This window comes from Heloderma suspectum, chromosome 13 (assembly GCF_057233095.1).
Source record: "Heloderma suspectum isolate Gila_16-S chromosome 13, 16-S_ref, whole genome shotgun sequence".
Taxonomy (NCBI): Eukaryota; Metazoa; Chordata; class Lepidosauria; order Squamata; family Helodermatidae; genus Heloderma; species Heloderma suspectum.
In genome coordinates this window covers 20808962-20829613 of record NC_139470.1, presented here as the reverse complement: position 1 = coordinate 20829613, position 20652 = coordinate 20808962, and the positions used below count along the sequence as shown (strand labels likewise).

General features: G+C 49.1%; 1 protein-coding gene across 2 annotated transcripts in view; it reads right to left on the bottom strand.

The window, feature by feature from the left end:
* The window catches only part of NOS1 (nitric oxide synthase 1), a 107036-nt gene that overhangs the window by 25742 nt on the left and 60642 nt on the right, over window positions 1–20652 (bottom strand). For both annotated transcript variants that reach the window (XM_084820063.1, XM_084820062.1), the window contains exons 11-17: window positions 19477–19671; window positions 15680–15765; window positions 8164–8308; window positions 7433–7537; window positions 6281–6339; window positions 3801–3917; window positions 3353–3527 (exon numbers count right to left, since the gene is read on the bottom strand). In XM_084820063.1, the coding sequence (XP_084676189.1) occupies window positions 3353–3527; window positions 3801–3917; window positions 6281–6339; window positions 7433–7537; window positions 8164–8308; window positions 15680–15765; window positions 19477–19671 (882 nt within the window). The remainder of the gene's footprint in view (window positions 1–3352; window positions 3528–3800; window positions 3918–6280; window positions 6340–7432; window positions 7538–8163; window positions 8309–15679; window positions 15766–19476; window positions 19672–20652) is intronic.

Genomic DNA, 20652 nt, shown 5'->3' with positions numbered 1-20652 from the left:
CGGCGCCAAATGGAGGGCGTGGAAAGGAGGCATAGTGCCTGGTTGGCGTGCAAACAACGGCTGCACCCAGAGGATCCAAGGGAAAAGGGGAGGGACTCTCCCTAGCCCATAAGTTCAGGGTGTGCCAGTGATTCTCCTTCAAACGGGGACCAACTGTTCCCACTTAGGGCATAGGTACTCTGCTGCTCATAGCTAGTTGCTAACAGTAGAATTGTTAAGTTGTAAAAGAGGAATAAAGCTTTGAAAAGAATCCCTTTGTCTGTGTCTGGACTTGGCTACTGGATTAGACTGAAAGAGGCCGCCAAGGAGCCCTTGACACCTAGAGTCCCTCAAGTCACACCCTTTGCCCTCCTCCTCTGAAACCTGGGTTCTCATGGTGGAGGAATGGGGGATCCATTCAGCTGGGCCATCTGTGTGTCAAGATCTTGGGAAGAAAGTCTCGCCATATCTGGGCTCACTAGGGAGGGTGCCTCCTGGCTGGTCCCATTCTGATTCCGACTCTGAGCTGCCAGACATCCCCAAACACTCAGATTAATTCCTGTCAGATAGCCCTCTTCAAATACCTGAAGAGCTGTCTTCTAGAAGAGGGCAAAGACTTGGGGTTGTATCCAATGTCACTCCTACTTACTCATTGAAATGAATGGGGTTTAAGTTACACCAACAGTGGATACAGCCCATTGGACACAACCCTTGTTCTTTGCTGCTGTCCCAGAGGGCAGGCCTAGATTTCATGGGCTTAAGGCACAGGGGGGAGATTTCGGTTGAACATTAGAATTGTCTTGGCAGTTTGAGAATGGAACTAATTACCTAGAGCAGGGATGGCACAACTTGTGGCTCCACAGATCTTTTGGCCTACAACTCCCATGAGCATAGCCGTTGGTGAGGAATCATGGGAGTTGTAGGCCAAAACATTTGGTGGGCCAGAAGTTGCCCCATCCTTGACCTAGAGCAGAGCTGGGGAGCATCTTTCTGCCCAAGGGCCAAATTCAATTTCAGATAAGCTCTTGGAGGCCACATTCCAGTGGTGGGTGGGGCCAAAGGTGAAAGGGGCAGGGCCAAAACCACAAAAAGTGCCAGCATGTTGTATCTTAAATATCTTACTACCAGGAATGGAGCTTCAGGAGAGGCATTTCAACCTTTTAGAATGGGGGAAAAATTGCACAAAAGCCGGGAAACCACCACATGACTGGTGGTCAGGAGAAAGGGGGCGTGGCCAGGGGAAGTGGGTATGGCTATCTGAGGAACTCAAAGGGCCAGATTAGAACCCCCGGAGGGCTGGAGCTGCCCCCGGGGCTGAGGTTCCCCTGACCTAGGCCCGATTGGAGTCCACCAGGAGAAGAGGCTTCAGTGTGGTGGCCCCCTTTCTTTGGAATTCCCCACCCCTGGAGGTCAGGCAGGCACCAACACTGTGCTGTTTCCGGCACCTCCTGAAAACAGCACTGTTCCAGGAGGCATTCCTTAATTGAACAGTCAGGGGTTTTTTTTTTTTAGTATTCTTTTAAAAATAGCATAATTTTAATCTGGTGTTTTAATCTTTTTTATTCTTTCACTGTTTTTCCCTTGTGTTCACTGCTCCAAAATCTGTTCTAGATATGGTAAAAAAAGGTGTCCCCAACCAGTCGTGTCCGACTCTAGGGTGCGGTGCTCATCCCCGTTTCTAAGCCGAAGAGCCAGCGCTGTCCGAAGACGCTTCCGTGGCCATGTGGCCGGCATGACTGGACACCGAGGTGTACGGAACGCTGTCACCTTTCCCGCCGAGGCGGTACCTATTTATCTACTTGCAATTTCTTGCTTTCGAACTGCTAGGTTGGCAGGAGCTGGGACTGAAGACGGGAGCTCACTCCATCATGCGGCACTCGGGTCTCGAACTGCTGACCTGCCGACCTTCCAGTCTCCAGTTCAGCGTCTTAACCACTAAGCCACCGTGGCCCTTTCTAGATATGGACCAGTATATAAATATTGTAAGTAAGTAAATAAGTAAGTAAATAGAGGGATGGAAGGCCTCTGCTGGAGGCCTTCAAGCAAAGTCACTCTACTGTGGGAGTTTCATGCACCAGCAGGGGCTTGGACTAAGTGACCTACATGGCCCCCCTCCACCTCCATGATGCTATCATTTAAGTATTCATCTCTGCATACTTTGAAACTCATTTTTCTCTCAAAATATGCATTTCTGAACGTATTTTCTCTCAACACACACACACGTAATTTAGACTTGCCCTCAGGGATGGCCATCATGGGGAAATCCCGCCCTTTTTGGGCTCACCAGATTTCCCCACAGCCACCGCTTCAGCTTGCATCTGCGAGGTGAGCAGGGGCTTTTCCCCGAAATCTGGGAACTTTCACATCTTTTTTCCCCTTCTTGTCATACTTGTCATTTACGCAAACTGCAGGTGCAATTTAGGTACTTTATGCACATTTTGGCCGTGCTTTGCATAACCTGTGCAAATTGCGGCCGTAAATATGCTTAACGTGTGCAAATTACGCCCGTGTACACGATCTCCTTTCCCATGCTTTCTTAGTGAGAACCAGGCCTTACAATTCCCTGGCTTTACAAAGTTTCAACATGAGCACCTCTCCCCGCAGGAATCATCAACCCCAAGAGAGACTGCAGCCCGCAGCCCGCCCAAAGAGAGACAGTGCTTTGCTTTACGAAGTGCGTGGGTCTGATGCCTTGGGGATTCTATACACGCACACCATCCTGAAGGCAGCTGGAACTCACAGCACCAACCCTACAACTTTCCCCAAGTGTCCCAATCAGTGGTGTTGCAGCAAATGTTGACGTGCAGGCACTCATCGTGACATCGTGACAGTCCCCATAGCCAAGCCCCCAAGGAGGGTCCAAAAATTCAGACAGCTGTGTCGATCCGTATCAACAAGCCACTTCTAAACAGTTTTTATCTCTACCAGGAGCAGATCTTCTGCAAAGCTAATGGGTCTTAAATGCCCATTCAAGACCAGGCCACTCCAGCAGACTTTCCATTACAACAGGGAACAATATATCATCCCTGGGAATGATATATTTCCCATTGTCCCCCAGTTACTGTGTGCAGCTCAGCTCAGGAGGAACAGGGAATCCTGACTTGTGGGGTAGGGGTGGCAGATGAAGTCAGTGTCCCTGTTAATAAAAAAGTGCTGCGCCGCATCCCTGCGAGCCCTGTCTCCACTACACCACTAGTCCCAGGGCTTAGATCCAGGCTGTACCAGCCCTTTTAGCACCCTCCAATGCCCACATTAGATGCTTTCATACCTTCGGGAACCCCCTGGCTGAAGCAACTGCTTCACAGTGGTTCACATTAAGGCCAAGATTCCCTCCCCACTTCTCTCCCAAGAGGAAAAAATGGAAGCAGGCTACCTTGAAGACTTTCTTGGCCCATGTCCGGAAGGATTCCTCTTGACCACACAGCTCATCCCCCTCGCCCATCCTCAGGATGCGCTCCCCTCCCAGCTCTTCCAAGAGTGTGTCCACAGCGCGGGCAAAGGCACAGAAGTGGGGGTACGCCCGTGAGCCCAGGCCAAAGACGGAGAACCTGCAAGCAAGCAGGCAGACACAGAGGTGGCCACAAGTGGCTAGTGGCTAATGAGCAGAGCTGACAGAGGGTCCATTCTGTCATCCCAGCAGGAGGCGGCAAGCAGGAAGAGAGATGTGGGCCTCTCCTGTCCTGAGCCAGGATGAGATGAGATGCTGGACTCCGCTCCAAGGCAGTCCAGGCCCAGAGGACGGCAGGTTTGTCGCTTGAGTTCCACACATCCTCCATTGCACCCTGTATCACCTCTGCCCAGCCTTGGTCTCCCCTCCTCACCTGACATTAGCCAGAGGACCGGTACTCTCAAAGTTGTCCCTGGCTTCAGGTCCATCAGTCGAGGATTTCCGAGCATCTGAATACGAGGAGACGCTGTTGAAGCGCACTTTGTAGCTCCTGAAAAGCAGAATTGAGGCACAGCTAGAACCTCCATGGTTCTAGCTAGATCCTCCATGGTTCTAGCTAGAACCTCCATGGTTCTAGCTAGAACCTCCATGGGAGAACGGGAGATGACTCCATGTGTGTATCTGCTCAGGTCTTTTAAGAGCCAGAAGGAGATGTGAATGAGATGCAGGATTGGACTTTCCAACTCTAACTGAATTTTTACAAACCACATTTGTGAGAAGTTCTGGGTTGTATCGAATGTTAGTCCTACTTAGAGTAGACTCACTGAAATGAATGGGGCCTATGTTAGTTGTGCCTAACTTACGTCCCATTTGTCTCAGTAGGTCTACTCTAAGTAGGACTAACGTGGGATACAACCCTCTGAGCTTGGTTAGAGTGGTGGCAGTGGAAATATGGGAGTTTGATGTCTGTTTCCCCTGCACCATTTCTTGACCTAAATTGATTTAGGTTGCAATCCTATCTCCACTTACCTTGACATAAGCATCATTGAACTCAGTGGGACAGGCTTCCAAGTAGAAACGCACAGGATTGCTCTGTTATTTATTTAAAACATTTCTATCTCACCTTTTGTCTGGAAGGCCCCTAAAGCCTCATCATGATAATTAAGATACAAACTTATCACAGACAGCATATTAAATAACGGTTTTTTTTTAAGTGCACAGATCTCAGCAGAGTCAAATAAAACTACTCAAATAGCAAGAGAGCAAAACAATCAGATCAGATCTGGAACCATAGCAACTATGTGACTGAGCTACAAGTCAGGAAGTCTCTAGTTCAAATCTCAAGTCACTCTCTCTCAGCCTCAGCCTCCCAATCTGCAGTATGGGTGAGATTGACTTTACAGGGTTGTAGTAAGTATTACAATAGATAATCCTTGAAGATTCGAATTATTATTAACAACAACAACAACAATAATAATTTTCACAATCCATTTAAGATCTGGCAAGGACCAATAAAGCATCCCTAGAGAATGTTTCCACAACCTAGGTGCCACCACTAAAAAGACCCTGTCCCACAGGGGCTGATCCCACCACTAGATATAGTGAGGAGGCTGCCTGAAGGTGCTAATTTGGGTGTCATGAAAGGGCAGCAAATTGTTACTTTTAAATGTTGTTGTTGTTGTTGTTGTTATTATTATTTTATTTATACTTCTAGGGAGAGAAATTTGTGGGCTTAAAAACACCTCTACTCACAGTGTCTCTGCACTGATCACAGTTGGAGCCCCCATTCTCATTCCTGGGGCTGTTTTAAACCTTTTTCTTTTTTAAAGTCACACATCTTCTGCAACACATCACATATCTGTTTTGAATGCAAGGAACAAGCTCAAGACACCAGTCAAAAAGACCAAGGGAAATATGGTGAAAGCTTGACATCTAGTGGTTGCTTCATGCAATTGCTAAGCTTGAAAAAATGAGGGGCTTTTGCTAAGCTTGAAAAACCCACGAGGGGCAAATTGCAAGATGTGTTAAATACATACCCTGCAGCTGACTGTCCCTCTCTTTTACTTTTACTCACAAGTGAATGCATGGGCCCCGATCTGAATTGGGACCACTGGGCATGAGTAGGGGAAGTTTAAATCTTCCCCCTGCCCGTTGCTTGTTTTCCAAAATCCCCCAACACTTTCATGCAGGGGCTTAAAAAAAGAAGGGAAAAAAACATAAGGGACTTGATTATATATCTTATGCAACCCTATGTAGGGTAACTTTGGCACTACAAAACTGAATGTGGATGTTTAAAAAGTATAACAAGCTCTTGCACCCTTAAAGTACTGTTAAAAGTTTTGTTTAAAGGAAAAATAACAAAAAGCAGGGGAAAGCCTCAGTTGGTTCCAGTGAAGGCTTCTCTCTGTCTCTCTTTTAGCCCCCACCTGTTGGGGAGGGGGGATTTTGGAAAATAAATGGCTGGTAGGATGGAACTTATTCATTGTCTTGAGATCTTTGGATGAAGGCCAGGATAAACACGATGATGACGATAAGAACAATAATAAGGCAAGCCACCAACAGTTTTAGGAATTTAGAACAGCTATTCCTGTCATCTGAAAGAGAAACAGCTGGTTTCAACATGACAGCTAGAACAGGAAGGTACCGTCCATGTTCAGGGGCTCAGTATGCTTTTGCACATCACAGGGGTGCAGAACCTCAGGGTGGGGGCCCAATCCAGCCCCCTGGAACCAGAGACATCCTGCAGCAATGCCTGTTGCTTATGGCATCCCGTGGGAGTCGGCTCTCCCCTGGAACAAGCTGGGATTTATTACTGAGCCATTGCAGGCTGGTATGTGCAGCGGAAGCAAGAATATGTGGAAGTAGACACTCCAGAGCCTGTACTAGAGAATTGTGCTTGGTCCCATCACTTACCTGCTCTCTTCCAGGTTGGAGTTGGGATTCCTCATTTCCATCAGAGCACAGCCAAATTTCTGGGTAGCAAGGAAAAAGAAAAGAGGCAGAAGGAAAGGGACATTAAACACCATTAAGTCTGAAAAACATCCATGAAAAATGGATCTAGGTTGTGGGAGTGGGGGAGATGCCTTCCCCTCTGAAGGATCAGCCCATACGACCCAACTCCAATTGGGGTCTTTGTCTCATTTCTCTTCCCCATCCCAGGTTCCAGGTTTGAAGGGGTGCTCTGGTGGGCTTCCTCCTCTGCCAGTGGGCAGTGCTGCAGGCAGTGCTGGGTAGCTGGGTCTAGCCATTCTTTTAACTTCCCACAATGCTCCAGGGTGATGCTAGGCCCAGGAGCATTGTGGGAAATTCAAAGGCTGGCTCGCTCAACCCAGCTGCCTGGAGCTGCTCAGAGTGCTGGGATGGAAAAGGAAAATAAGGGGGACCACGGCAGGCATTATCCGTGGGCTGTGGCAACTGCCCAAGGATGCTGGCGCTGGCCTTGCTCCCTGCCCCACACTTCCCCCACCCCACCCCACCCCACCCCACCCCAGGCCAGACCAGCCTCCTAACAAGCTGGCCATTTCCCTGGTAGGGAAAGGACAGGAGAGGAGAGCCTCTGCAGGTCAGGATACCGTAGACCAGGGGTGGGGAACCCCATTCAGTCCACAGGCTGGAGTCCATTTCTGAGAAGCTCTCGGGGGCCACATTCTAGCAGTGGGTGGGGCCAAAAGCCAAAGGGGCGGGGCCAAAACACCAGCTTAAGCTTAGAGCTCTGCATGCCCATAACTAAGCCATGGGAGTGGCCTTCCAGCCTTTTAGAACGGGGGGAAACCCCTGCTGGAAGTCCACCTAATGATCAGGGGAAAGGGGGTGTGGCCAGGAAAAGGAGGCATGGTGATCTGGGGAACCCTGGAGGGCTGGATTTGGCCTGCAGGCTGGATTTGGCCCACGGGCCTGAGGTTCCCCACCCCTGCTGTAAGCCATACTGAGCTGGATGGACCAACTGTTTCACTCGGTGTAAGGCAGGTTCCTCTGCTGCTGAAGAAGGGCAGCGCCCACCCCAGACTGGATCGGACTGCGACATGTACAGTACTGGAGAGCATTAGGAAGAGCGACCCTTCCTACCTCCCCATTCTCAGGCGGGTCTCCGTTGCCAAAGGTGCTCGTGACCACCAGTACGAGGGTTTCGTGTTCCAGGTGGACCGTGTCATACTCATCCATTGACATCACCTGGCGGGGGGTGGGGAGAAGAGGCTGCTAAGGGCTCCCCGTGATCATTCAGAATGGCATACACAAACGTTACACACGCTCCCGCATGCATGGATACGTGTGCGCACGTGCCTGAGAGTCACAGAGCTGGCGTCCAGCTTCCGACCACCAGCATTGCTAGGCATTTGAAAGATTCAGGCTCCAGGCTCATAGGGCATGAACCTGCATAAAATGTACATATGCTGATTTCTATCTCTATATGCACATTTAGACAAGATCTATTTAAATTTTACAGAAATTTAAATTTATTTTATTTAAAATACACTGCTAGGATTGATTTACATTTCACAGAAGGCAAAGACAGCCGATTAATTTCCCATCGAAATTGTGCCAAATGAAATAAATTCTTTAGAGAGCAATCCTATGGCTGCTAGACAATGTCTGGGGGGGTCCAGAGGATAGTTTAGATTCCTGGATCCGAGGTCAGAGACAATGCTCTCATCTCAGACCCAGGAGTCCGAGTTCCCTGCCCCCTCTCCTTCACAGGCAGTGCGCTGGCCGCCTCTCCAAGGTTGCAAAAGTTGGTGAGTTCTGGCTCCCTCATGCAGCCCATGCTGTTTCCCTGACCAGAAGAGCCAGGATCCTACCTTGGCATCAAAGGCATGCTTGAAGATTTCACACAAGGTTTTTGCATAGACCTGGGACTTTCCTGTTTCTGTGGCATACAGAATGGTGGCTTTGACCCTCTTCGCCATTGCCTGCCCCATCAACTTGGCAGAGAATTTCACAGCTCTAAGAGGGAGGGAAAATTGTTTTATTTAATCAATCAGTCAATTAATTAATTTATGCTCTGCCTTTCCATCCCTGCCCCCAAAATACAGAATGGTGGCTTTGACCCTCTTCACCATTGCCTGCCCCATCAACTTGGCAGAGAACTTCACGGATCTAAGAGGGAGGGACAAATGTTTTATTTAATCAAAACATCAATCAATCAATTAATCAATCAATTTATGCCCTGCCTTTCCACCCCCAAAAATGGCACTCAAGGCAGCTAACAATAAGAACCAAAAAGCTTAAAATAGAAATCTATTTAAAACAATCATAAAAACAAATACATTAAAAACATAATTAAAAGAAACCATAATAAAATAATTAAAAACAGCACCCAACCCAATAGTACCCATTTTAGCAACAGACCAATGTACAAGCCAAAGGCCTGCTTGTATGGGAGAATGAAATCTTTCAGGTAGCCTGGTCTCGAGAAAGATGATTCCTTGACGTGGGGGACTTTCCTGCTCCTAACTGCCTCTCACTCTCCAGGTTTGCTGTCAAGATTTTTATTTCCACATACTCAGTCTAGAGTTTTCATTTGCCAATTTATAATATAGGTGTGCACGTGTGCGTATTAACTTGTAGCAGGAACAGAACAAACGCCTTACCAAAACCCTGCAACATCTTTGAGTAAGGGCAGATTCACCGGCGAAGCTTCTCAGGTGTGCATGCCTAAGTTTTTGTTTTTTAAGTGTACCCCTAAAAAGGTAACGTGCAAAAAAGACAACCACATTTCCAGACACACACATCTTACGGGTACATGAACTGAATGGCAAGAGCCCCTGGCCAACTCTATGCTTGGTGTCAAATCTTATGTTTTCTGCCACTTTATGTACGGGAAAGCTCCAGAAAGGTGTAGACTGGGGCTGACCTACAGTTTTCAGCCCAGAGATATATTTTTTGTTGTTGCAACATTCATGGGAGGAGAGTGCAGTAAACGTGGAACATAAAAGAATGGGAGGAAAAAACGGCACAAGAGCCAGGAAACCTCCAAATGATTGGCAGCTGGGAGACAGGGGGTGGGGCCAGGGGAAATGGGGGGTGGCCATTTGGGTCACCCCAGCGGGCTGGATTGAGACCCCAGGCCTGGCATTCTGCACCCCTGATCTAGAGGGCACCAGGTTGCCCATCTCCGGAGTAGATAGCATTGGCTAGACAGAGCCAGGATCGGATTTGCGTGTACGGCAGCATCAAGGGTAGGCGTGGTCGGACACCTGCTGAGGGCCCCCACACCCCAGGAGGGGCCACTGCCAAGAGGCCCCTGGAGTTGCTCCCCCTCTTCATCATTGCAACCTCCTTGTTCACCGGCCTCTCACTCTGGCCTGGACAACAGTGGTCATGAGAAGGAGGAGCTCTGCCTGGCAAGCAAGCGAGTGGTAGCAATGATGAGAAAGAGTATAAGGAGCTGGTGACCATGGCAGTGAGAAGGGAGACTCGCTAAGCAAGGGGGCCCATTGTGGGTGTCTTGCCCAAGGGCCCTCCAAAACCTGGAGCTGGCATCACAAGGCAGCTCAGGTAGTCATGCAAACATGACTACTTTCCCCTGATTTTTTTTATTATTACTATTACTACTACTATTATTATTATTATTATTATATTTATATCCCGCCTTTTTCCCAATACTGGGACTCAAGGCGGCCTTACAACGTTAAAACTGCTACAATTAAAACCTATAAATAGAAATATAAATACAACTGTATAAAAGTTAAAAATATAATTAAATCATCAATATTAAAATTGTAAAGACATTAAAACATTAAAAGACAACCAGAAAAACAAAAAATGGTATCCATACGTCACATTTTCCCAGGTCCAGACTAGTTATCCCCAAAGGCCTGCTGAAACAAAAAAGTTTTTGCATGCCTGTGAAAACATATCAAAGAGGGTGCCACTCTCACCTCCCTGGGAAGGGAGTTCCAGAGCCTTGGGGCAGCCACCGAGAAGGCCCTCTCCTGCGTTCCCACCAGGTGTGCCTGTGATGATGGCGGGATGGCGAGAAGGGCTTCCCCTGAAGGTCTCAGGGCACGAGTAGGCTCATAGGGGAGAATACGGTCTTTCAGATAACCTGGACCCGAGCCATATAGGGCTTTATAGGACATAACCAGCACTTTGAATTGTGCCCGGAAACAGACTGGGAGCCAGTGAAGCTGTTTTAACAGGGAGCTATATGCCCCCTGTAACCAGCCCCAGTCAGCAGTCTGGCCGCAGCTCTTTGAACCAGCTGAAGTTTCCGAACACTCTTCTGAGGCAGCCCCACGCAGAGCGCATTACAGTAATCCAAACGGGATGTAACTAAGGCATGTGTCACTATGGCTCAAGTCAGACATCCCGATGGCTCCCTCCTGATTTAGGGAGCCATTGGTGCTTAAATTCTGTACATAAGAAAAATAACGTTAATTGAACATAAAGGAGAACCACAACAGCTCATCAAGGAGAAAAGTAGATGCAGACAGCTAAAAAAGAAAAGAAAAAGTGTACGCAGACTATCTTAGGTACAGCTTAAAATCTAGAGAATAGAGCAGAAGGGTAAAAAAAGGTAATTCCACGGAAAGGATAATCACCGTAGCATCTCTTAAAGCTTTTACAGTGATTGAGAAATGCTGTTAAACCCACTGGAAAGACATTGGTAAATGTAACTCAACTGGGTCAATGGATGGCTTCGATAATCTTCAATAAATGAAAATGGTTGTATTTTATTTTTTCCAGTCTGGGAGGTTATTCCATTTGACTATATTTGGTGAATTGGTCTGATTACCATTCAGGGCTGGCTCAAGTTGTATTTTGCTGTCCTGCATGAATTCATTTCACAGCTCTCCTGCCCCTTTCTTGTTTTGAATTCATGTGCATTTGTGTTTCTTCCTCAAACAATTTTCCTGGCTGCCCATTTTTTTTCCTGTTCCATACAATGGAATAAAGGGAAAGGACACTTCTAATGTATGGAATTGAATTCTATACTTTCAATTTGGATGGAATGAAGAAAGAAAAGGGAGGGGTGCAATTAGGGAAATACAAGTGTAATCTGAAACAAAGGGTAAAATCCAACATAAGTCCTACTTAAAGTAGACCCACTGAAATGATTTAATTTCAGTGGGTCTACTCTATTCATTTCAATGGAACTACTTTAAGTAGGCCTTATGTTGGATTTTACCCCCAAAGTTGCAGTGTATCCTCACTTTCTAACAGGAGTGTTCCTGTTCGTGGTTCCAACTAGCCAGCCACAGCCTTTTCCAATATACTCCATTCTGTTTCTTTCCCACACCCCGGCCACCAATTCTCCATTTTTCTTTCACACTTAGAACTCAGTGACTACTGAACATGTTCACATCTCATTTTGTTTGGTAGGTTTTGTCCCTGTACAGTTGTTTTTCCTAAAGATTTTTTTGTACTTCTGCAAACGTTGGAATTTCCAGGAGCATTTCTCTCTTGTTTCTCAGTGGCTTGGGTTTGACTCAATTTCTATTGGCACTCACCACCTGAGTTTGCTTCTAGAAGGGGTGCTGTGCATGTGTTAGATAATTACTCCCTCCCTCCCTCCCTCCCTCCCTCCCTCCCTCCCTCCCTCCCTCAGGTCATGTTATTTCCAGGGGACCAGGGGGATTGAGTCCCTGTCACAGAGAGTTAGGGATGTCACACATCAAAGGGAAGCCATGCCCAAGGCGGAATAGAGTAGAGAGCATGTCCCATTAGCCTGCAAACTAATGCATGATTTGACAAGCCAGGGCTTGGTGGATCATCTGAACTGAGCCACTGAAACGGAGACCAACTGAAACCTTAAAGACTTTCAGAACCAATTTTGACATTCTTATTAGTGCTGATGACTTGGCACTGTCATGATGTCAAAGTTTCCGCCCTCATTCAGGAGCCTCGTGAGTTGCCAGCAACTGGGAGTGTAAGGACCGTCACTGCCGAAACAATGAAAGAGGAGGTGGCAAAAAAAGAGAGGCGTGTGTGTACGTGTGTGAATGTTGTGAAATGTATTGCATCTGCCTCCTGGAACCCCAGCTTCTGAGTGAAACCTTTTAGCCCAGCTCTAATTCCTATATGTGCCTGGCTTAGCATTGTCTGTCACCAGCTCCAAAGTAGATTAGAAGCGGACCAGCCAGTTCCAGGCTGGATTTATGGGAAGAAAAATACCACCCCTGCACTGGGGACAATGAAGAAGAAGAAGAGCGATCCATCAGGGTCACATTTTTTTTTTTTTTTTAAATACAGCCATTGATCAGTTGCATGCATGGAATGTGGTTATAATTAACTGCAATTGTTCCTCTGCTCTCCTTTTCCAACTCAGCTCCCTTCAACTCTTCTGGGCTCTGGCTCAAACCTGTACATCAAGAAATGGCCCAAGGAAGGTGCTGGTAGTTTTCCTTTAAGCTCACTGGAAACTACCAGAGGTGGGCTGGGAGATTTCTTAAGCACTGTTACTCGTGCACCCGAATTTAAAAGATGGGATTATCAGAAAAGATCCTTGCTTCTACTTAGGCGGCAAAATAAGGCCAAAGTCTGCTCAGTACTTTCCAGGAGGCTGTATAGAAGGAGATGAAAGAGGAAGCAGGGCCATTCCACCAGCCCTCCTGAAACACTACTTAATTTTTTCCCTCTTTCCTCCCTGTGCCTTTTTCCTTGTGTGTCATGTCATTTTAGACTGCAGGCCTGTGGCAGGCGGGGACTGTCTTGTTTTACTGATGGCATGTAAGCCAGTCTTGGAGCCTTTTTGGCTGGGGAACAGAATAAAGAAACACTTTAAATAAATGAATAAATATTGGCAAATCTCTGCTATGACACTTGCAGCTAGGTCATTGGGAATCTGGCATTCAGTATAATGAGATCACAACGACGATGCATAGATGCGCTGGGAATAATTAGCCTGATCTGAAGTAGTACAGAGAATTCAGCCGTGGCACTCAGCTCCCTGGATGTCAGAACTAGGGATGTTGGAGAAATGTGCAACAGAACAAAATGAGTTTGGATTTTTATGAATCCAGTCCATGGATTCCACAGTGGACTGGTTTTTCCCCTACTGAGCGGACAATTTTTCTAACCTTTGGGAATTTGGCGCAAATTTTGTTGTAGAAAAATACACAAAAATAAAAAAGCCAGCCCAAAATGTGCATTTCCCTCCTAGGCCAAAGCATGAAAACGCACATTTTATGGGGATTTGCGCATATTGTGGGAATTTGCACATTTTTGCATGTGTGAATTTGGGCAAATTTCCATTTGCAGAAATGCAAATGTGCACAAATTCAGAAATTAAAAAAAGAAATACAATTCTGTCGATGGGCGGATGACGGATCAAGAGGTGCCTGACAACCCGTGTAACACAGATGGAACGGATTTTACACAATCCATACATCCCTAGTTGGAACCCACCAGGACTCACAGGTCAGCCTCAGGAAGACCTCCTTTGAAGAGGAGGGAGGGGCAAGGATCCTATGCAGGCCCCTAGTGTAAATGGGGGACTTTGGGACTCAATACACCAAGGCAAATCCAGAGGCTGTGTCTCCAGAAGACACCTTTCCAAGAGGGCTGCAAAACCAGAGGAGACTCCCCTCTTGCTGAAACTCCCCCCCCCCATCACCTCTGGGATGGGAGGCATGGAAATGATGACAGGTCTGTGCTGAAGCACCTGGCTAGGAGCCATCTCATCCATCCATCTTACTCAGGAGGAGGCAAGCCCTGTGTGTGCTCCGGATCCTGGCCCTGAGCAGCTCCAGGAAGAGGTGGGGGCCTTTGGGTAAAATCCAACATAAATTCTACTTAGAATAGACCCACTGAAATTAATGGGATTTGAATTAGTGATGACTAATTTAAGGCCTGTTCATTTCAATGGGTCTACTCTAAGTAGGACTTATATTGGATTTTACCATTTAGGCCCTCTGTAAGAAGCATTAGTCCTGGGTTGTTCAGTGCTGGTGCTCCAAATCCACAAGGCAGCTCCTTGCTCGGCTTCAACGGGATACAGGGCTGGCAACTCACTATTCCCACTGTCATCTCTTAAGGCCAGCAACACTCCCTGAGCAAAGCAGGCTCAGGGAGTGTTGCTAGTGGGAGGAACCATGGCTCAGTGGTGGAGCCCCTGCTTTGCATGCAGAAGGTCCCAGGATCCCCAGCATCTCCAGGGAGGGCTACGAAAGAATCCTGCCTGAAACCTTGGGGAGCCATTGCTGCCAGTCAGTGCTGACAATACTGGGTGAGGTGGACCAAGGCTCTGCTTCCTATGTTCCTAAGCAGCTGCCAAGATGTCCCATGGTGCTCTTCTCAAGGGATCCCACGTTCAGTGGACTTTGACTGGCATTTCCTGTTTCAAATGAACATACATGGACACCGCTTGCTGCTCCCTTTGAGCCAGCATGGTATAGTGGTGAGATTATTGGACAGGGACTCGGGAAATGCGGGTCCTAGTCCTCACTTGGCCATGAAGTTCATTGGGTGACTCTGTGCCAGTCACTGACTCTGGACACGGAATAATGGGCTCAAGTGACAGGAAGCCAGATTCCGGCTGAACATCAGGAAAAACTTCCTGACTGTTAGAGCAATACGACAATGGAACCAATTCCCTAGGGAGGTGGTGGGCTCTCCCATACTGGAGGCATTCAAGATGAGGCAGGACAGCCACTTGTCAGGGATGCTCTGACTTGGATTCCTGCATTGAGCAGGGGGTTGGACTCGATGGTCTTATAGGTTCCTTCCAACCCTACTATTCTAGGATTCTATGTTCTTAGAGCAATACGACAATGGAACCAATTCCCTAGGGAGGTGGTGGGCTCTCCCATACTGGAGGCATTCAAGATGAGGCAGGACAGCCACTTGTCAGGGACGCTCTGACTTGGATTCCTGCACTGAGCAGGGGGCTGGACTCGATGACCTTATAGGCCCCTTCCAACCCTACTATTCTACGATTCTATGATTCTTAGCCTAACCTACCTCACAGGTTGCTGGGAAGATAAAACGGAGAGGGTGAGGACTATGTAAGCCATCTTCCTTGCAAGAGGAATAAAGGTGGGATATAAATGTAGTAACAATGACAGCATCGCCGTCATCATAACAATACAGACAGAAGGTGCAGAAGTTGCTGTTCCTTCCTGCTCCTGCCATTGCTGACTCACCTGGCGTGGCGGGTGAACAGGCAACAACAGCAAAGAGGGAGAGCAGCAGGGGCCGGTGGCTTCGGAGATTGGCAATGGGCCCCCTACCAGGCCATGGGCCTAGGCAGGGGCCTGACAATGCCGACCAGCACCAGCCTCGAGGTGCAGGATGTCCCAAAGCCAGTGCTCCACACGCCCCTCCCCTGCCCCCTTATTCCACTGGTCCCACTACACCCCATTGGGTACTTACTTGGCTAACTTCTTAAAGCCGATGGCTCTCTTCTTGGTGGGGGTGCCGTTAAGGCCCTTCCAGACATGTGTGTTCCAAGGATCAGGCTGGGAGGAGGACAAAAACCAGAGCCCTGGTTGAAAGAGGAGACTTGTGCAAGGTCAGACCGAAAGGTCTTCCATGCCCAAAGCCAGAGCTGGCTACAGTATTTCTCTTGGGTGGCAACCAGAGGTGGAATTCTGACTCAAGAAGAAGGTCGGCCCCATAGATGAGACGAGGCCATGGCTCTGTTTCTACCATAATCCAGACTAATGCAACGTGCCACGAGCCACAAAGTGAGAACTAGAAACATGTGCAGAGCCAAGAACTCAAGCCCACGATCTCATCCACAGACGACTCGCGTCAAGTCACCAAACATGTTGCATGCGTCTGCGTATCACGTTATCAAAGAGGGAAGCATTGGTAGAATGGGTATTTTTTTCTAGCCTGTCTTAGAAAACAGGCTAGGAAAATGTATTCATTGCACAGGTGGAGTACGCTAAGCCTTCTCCAGGAGCGCCTGCCAGGTGCACTTCTGGTGTTGGTGCCTCGGCCCCATGGAACATGTTGCTCTTGGAGAAGGGTTGGTCCAAGCTCAGGGGTCTCTGCTTCTGCAGTGGTGCTTGGGCCCCAGACCCTCCTCCGTTGGCACCATTTGTTCTTCAACCTCTGAACCCATGTCCAGGTTACTGTCAAGGGCTCCTTGGAGGCCTCTCTCAGTCTAATCCAGTAGCCAAGTCCAGACACAGACAAAGGGATTCCTTTCAAAGCTTTATTCTTCTTTTACAACTTAACAACTCTACAGGTAGCAACTAGATCTGAGCAGCAGAGTACCTATGCCCTGAGTTGGAACAGTTGGTCCCCATTTGAAAGGGAATTACTGGCAGACCCCTGAACTTAAGGACTAGGGAGAGTCCCTCCCCTTTTCCCTTGGAGCCTCTGGGCGCAGCCGTGGTTTGCGCGCCAACCGGGCACTACGCCTCCTTTCTGCGCCCTCCATTTGGCGCCGCTCTCTGCGTCGGCATCGCGCGCCCATCAAGTCTGCTTCCCGCGCTCTGTCACTCCCAGGACTGCTATCTAAGCTTGGAATGCCGGTGGGAGGAATCTCCGTCAGCTGTTGGCCCTGGGAAAGAGGAGCGCGCTCCTCTCCCAGGAGCAACTGCTCTTCCTCAGAATCAGAACTACTCTGGGATTCTATGGGCTCAGTGTCCACCCTGACAGTTACTACTGGACTCCAGGGTCATGACAGTATCTTCAGTGATATAGCAGAGCAGGGGCCGTAACCTCATCTACCACCCCTATCAGCCTTCCCTGTGCCTCTGAGCTTAGATGGAATCCTCACAGTAGCTGGTGGGGCAATGGATTTTCCCAGCAATAATGTATATTTTTGTCAGTTATCCCTGTTGTGATGCAAAATATTTTGGGGCAGCCTGGTGTTGATCAGGTAATTAGGACCCATTAGCTTTACAAAAGTCTTGCTCCTGGGGATGTACAGATCCCCCACCTTCCATTCTGGTGGGGAAACCGCTTGGGGGGGGATCTTTTCCTCCCCCCCCCCGGAATCCTCCTGAGCGGCTCCGCTCCGCAAGGATTCTGTAGAGCCGCCTGGCTTGAGGGAAGCTTACTTGGACCCGTCAAGAGTCTTGTCAAGCTGCTGCCCCTGCGTGGCTGGCCTGGAATGGGAAGGGAGACTGGAACTATCTATGGACATATAGACTTATACGCAAGATTCGCGGCTCTATTTTGCGTATAAGTCTATGGGCACATCCTGCCGATCGCCATTTTTAAAAGAAAAATGGCGATCGGCGGGGAGGCGAATGGCTCCGCTTAAGCCTCAAGCACCCGAGTGATGTTCCGGCCAGAATCCTCCTGGAGCGGAGGTAAGTGGGGCCATTGCGCCACGGATTCCAGAGAGCATGAATGTTCAAAATGGTCAACACCAGGCCACCCCAAAATACTTTGCATCGCAACAGGGATAGCTGACAAAAATATACATTATTGCTGGGAAATCCATTGCCCCACCAGCTACTGTGAGGATTCTTTGGAATCCAGCCTCATTTGACTCCACGGTGGATTCCTCTGACATCCCTACTTGCTCCGAATGTAGATGAAAACTGCTAGAACTGGTGTGTTGATATGGATCAACCGAGCTGTCTGCATTTTTGGCTTCTCCTTGGGGATGTGGCTATGGGAACTGTCATGATGATGAGTGCCTGCACTTCCAAATTGACCACTGCATCACTGAGGTTCTCTCTTGAGTTTTTGAACGTTCATGCTCTCAGGGTCCCAGGGATGGTTTGAAGACACCCGATGCAGCCACCTTTCTGAAGCAAAGCATGCCTGGGGTTGCATCAGTACCTCCTGGAGAGAAGATCATCTCAGAACCCCATGTGTGCTGCTTTGACTTCCATGATGGAAGAAAGGCAGGTTATAAATGCACTAATCCTATGGACCCTGGGTGAGGATAGTTCGGATTCCCTCCTTTGAGGTTGGATACAACGCTCTGATCTTGGAAGGGGGAAGCAGAGAGAAGACCCCCTCCCTCTCCCCCTTGCAGCCGGTGCGGAGAGAACCGCACCAGCTGCCTCTTCAAGGTTGGAAACACGACTTCAGAGAGGAGGAAAGGGGGGCGTTCTGGTGGGCAGGGAGGGGAGGAGACCAGAGAGGCCAGGATACAAGTTATCCTGAGCCTTCTGCACCTTCCTTCCCTCCTCCTCTGAAGTGCTAGATGGGCTGGAAAGCCTGTCCAGCAAAAAATGGAAGAACGGAGAGCAGGGAGGCAAAGATAGCCTCCACTGCTCCTCCTGCTCTGCCGTAGGGATGTAAGAACTCGCTTGTGCCCGCCGAGTGTGGGTGCTCACAGAGCCCCTGCTGCCACCCGCCCCCGCTAGCTGGGCTGCACGAGCCTTGGAGGGCTCGGTGAGCAGTCCGGGAACATCCCGCAGCTCCCACTCCTCGATGCGAGCTGCGCTTTTATGCAAGATGGTGGCTCGCATCAAGGCATGGGTTGATGCAGAAGGCCTCAGGTTCAGTACTTAGCATCTCCAGCTAGGGCTGGAAAAATTCCTGCCTGAAACCCTGGAGAGCTGCTGCTGACAGTTGGTGCCAGCAATACTGGGCTAGGTGGACCAAGCGTCTGACTCGGTAGAAGGCCGCTTCCTACGTCCCACATAAGGACGCTGACATTCAGTGCCATCGCTTCTCGCAATGTGCTTTGACATCCGTTGTATACGTCGTCATGCTTGCAAGCAAGGGAACTTTAAATTCACTTGAATCCTGTTGGATGTAGATGGACACTGATATCCTCAGAACGCTATTTCTGACCTTGCTGAGGGCCAGGTCCTCCTCGCCGAAAGGATGCAATTGTAGGGTCTCTCTTGGGGCTTTGCAGCCACCTCTGTGTAGGGCAGCGTTCTGCAGCCTCCAGATATGTTGGACTACAACTCTTAGGACTGTGGTCCACTGGCAAAGGCTGATGGGAGGTGGAGGTCCAAAACATCTGGAGGCTATCAGGTAGGGGAGGTATGGCGCAGGGAATGCAAATTGGGCTTCGGGCAAACACTACACCTGCCAAGAGGTTCCCAGCATTACACAACTCCCAGTGGCAACTGGAGAGCTGCAGGAAATATAGGTAGGGCTTGCCTTAAGGAGGTCACCATCACCATGGGCGAGCCACAGGGGTCCATCCATGCTGGGTGATCATCTCCGTTATCTGGCCCCCACCTATATTCCTTAAGCTGAACCTGAACTGCAGCGGCAAGCCAGAAAATGAACGGCACCTGGTATTCAAAGGAAGGTGTGAGCCTGTAGTTGAGCATTTCCTGGTGAAAGACGGGGGTGATGCTTCCAGACATTGGTGGGATGATCCAGACCCAATCAGCAGGGCAGCCTCCCCGGCAGTGGTACTCATTCTCCATGTGTTTGATGAAGGACTCTGTGGCCGAGTGGTGGTCCACAATGGTCACCTTGTCACTCTGCAAAGGAGAGAGGAACAGATAAACCAGGGATGCAGAGCCTCAGGCACAGGGGCCAAATCTGGCCTGCTGGAGGTCCCCTGGAAGCCCCGCCCCCTTACCCTGTCCATGCCCCTTTCCACTGGCCATCTATCATTTTGGTGGTTTCCTGGCTTCTCAGTGGAGGCCGGGGGCCAGGGCCGGCCCTACTATTAGGCAGAGTGGAGCAGTCGCTTCAGGCAGCAGATGCTGGGAGGTGGCAACAAGGTGTTGGAGGAGGAGGGACCTGTGTGCCATGTATCCTGCTCTGCGCCCCCTAAATTAGCCTGCTGCCTTCTGGTGCAGCGAAGGATGCTGTCCCATCAACAGTGTTGAAGACAGGTTCATCTGCGGGTTTTTTGATGGGATGGGAGGGCGACCCTCTTGTTCTTCGCCTCAGGCAGCCAAATGTCTTGGGCTAGCCCTGCTGGGGGATCCTATTTCAGTGGGGCAGTGAATCCGTTCTGGGTTTCAGTCAGAACTCTAACGGAGCTATCCAAGGTGCTGAACCCATTTTGGACTTAGGGTTCAGCACTTTGGATATTTTATTATGTAATTGAGGTCACTGAGGTCATCAGATGGGATGTTCCTGGTGATTCCACATGGACCTATGGTCTGGCTGCAGCCCATCTGGAGAAGAGCCTTCAGTGTAGTGGCTCCCGTCCTATGGAACTCCCTGCCCCTGGAGGTCAGGCAGGCACCAGTGGAGGCTGGTAGCTCCGATTTCAGTGGGGCTATAAATCCACTGTGGGTTTCAGTCAGAACCAGCCAGAACTAAAGACACTATCCAAGGCAGTGAAAATATTTTGAGGATAGGGTTCAACACCTTACATAACCAGTTCTGGCTGGTTCTGACTGAAACCCAGAATGGATTTACAGCCCCACCAAAATGGGAGCCAGCAGCCTCCGCTGGCGGGCACCAACATTGTGTTGTTTTCCGCACCTGCTGAAAACATCTTTATT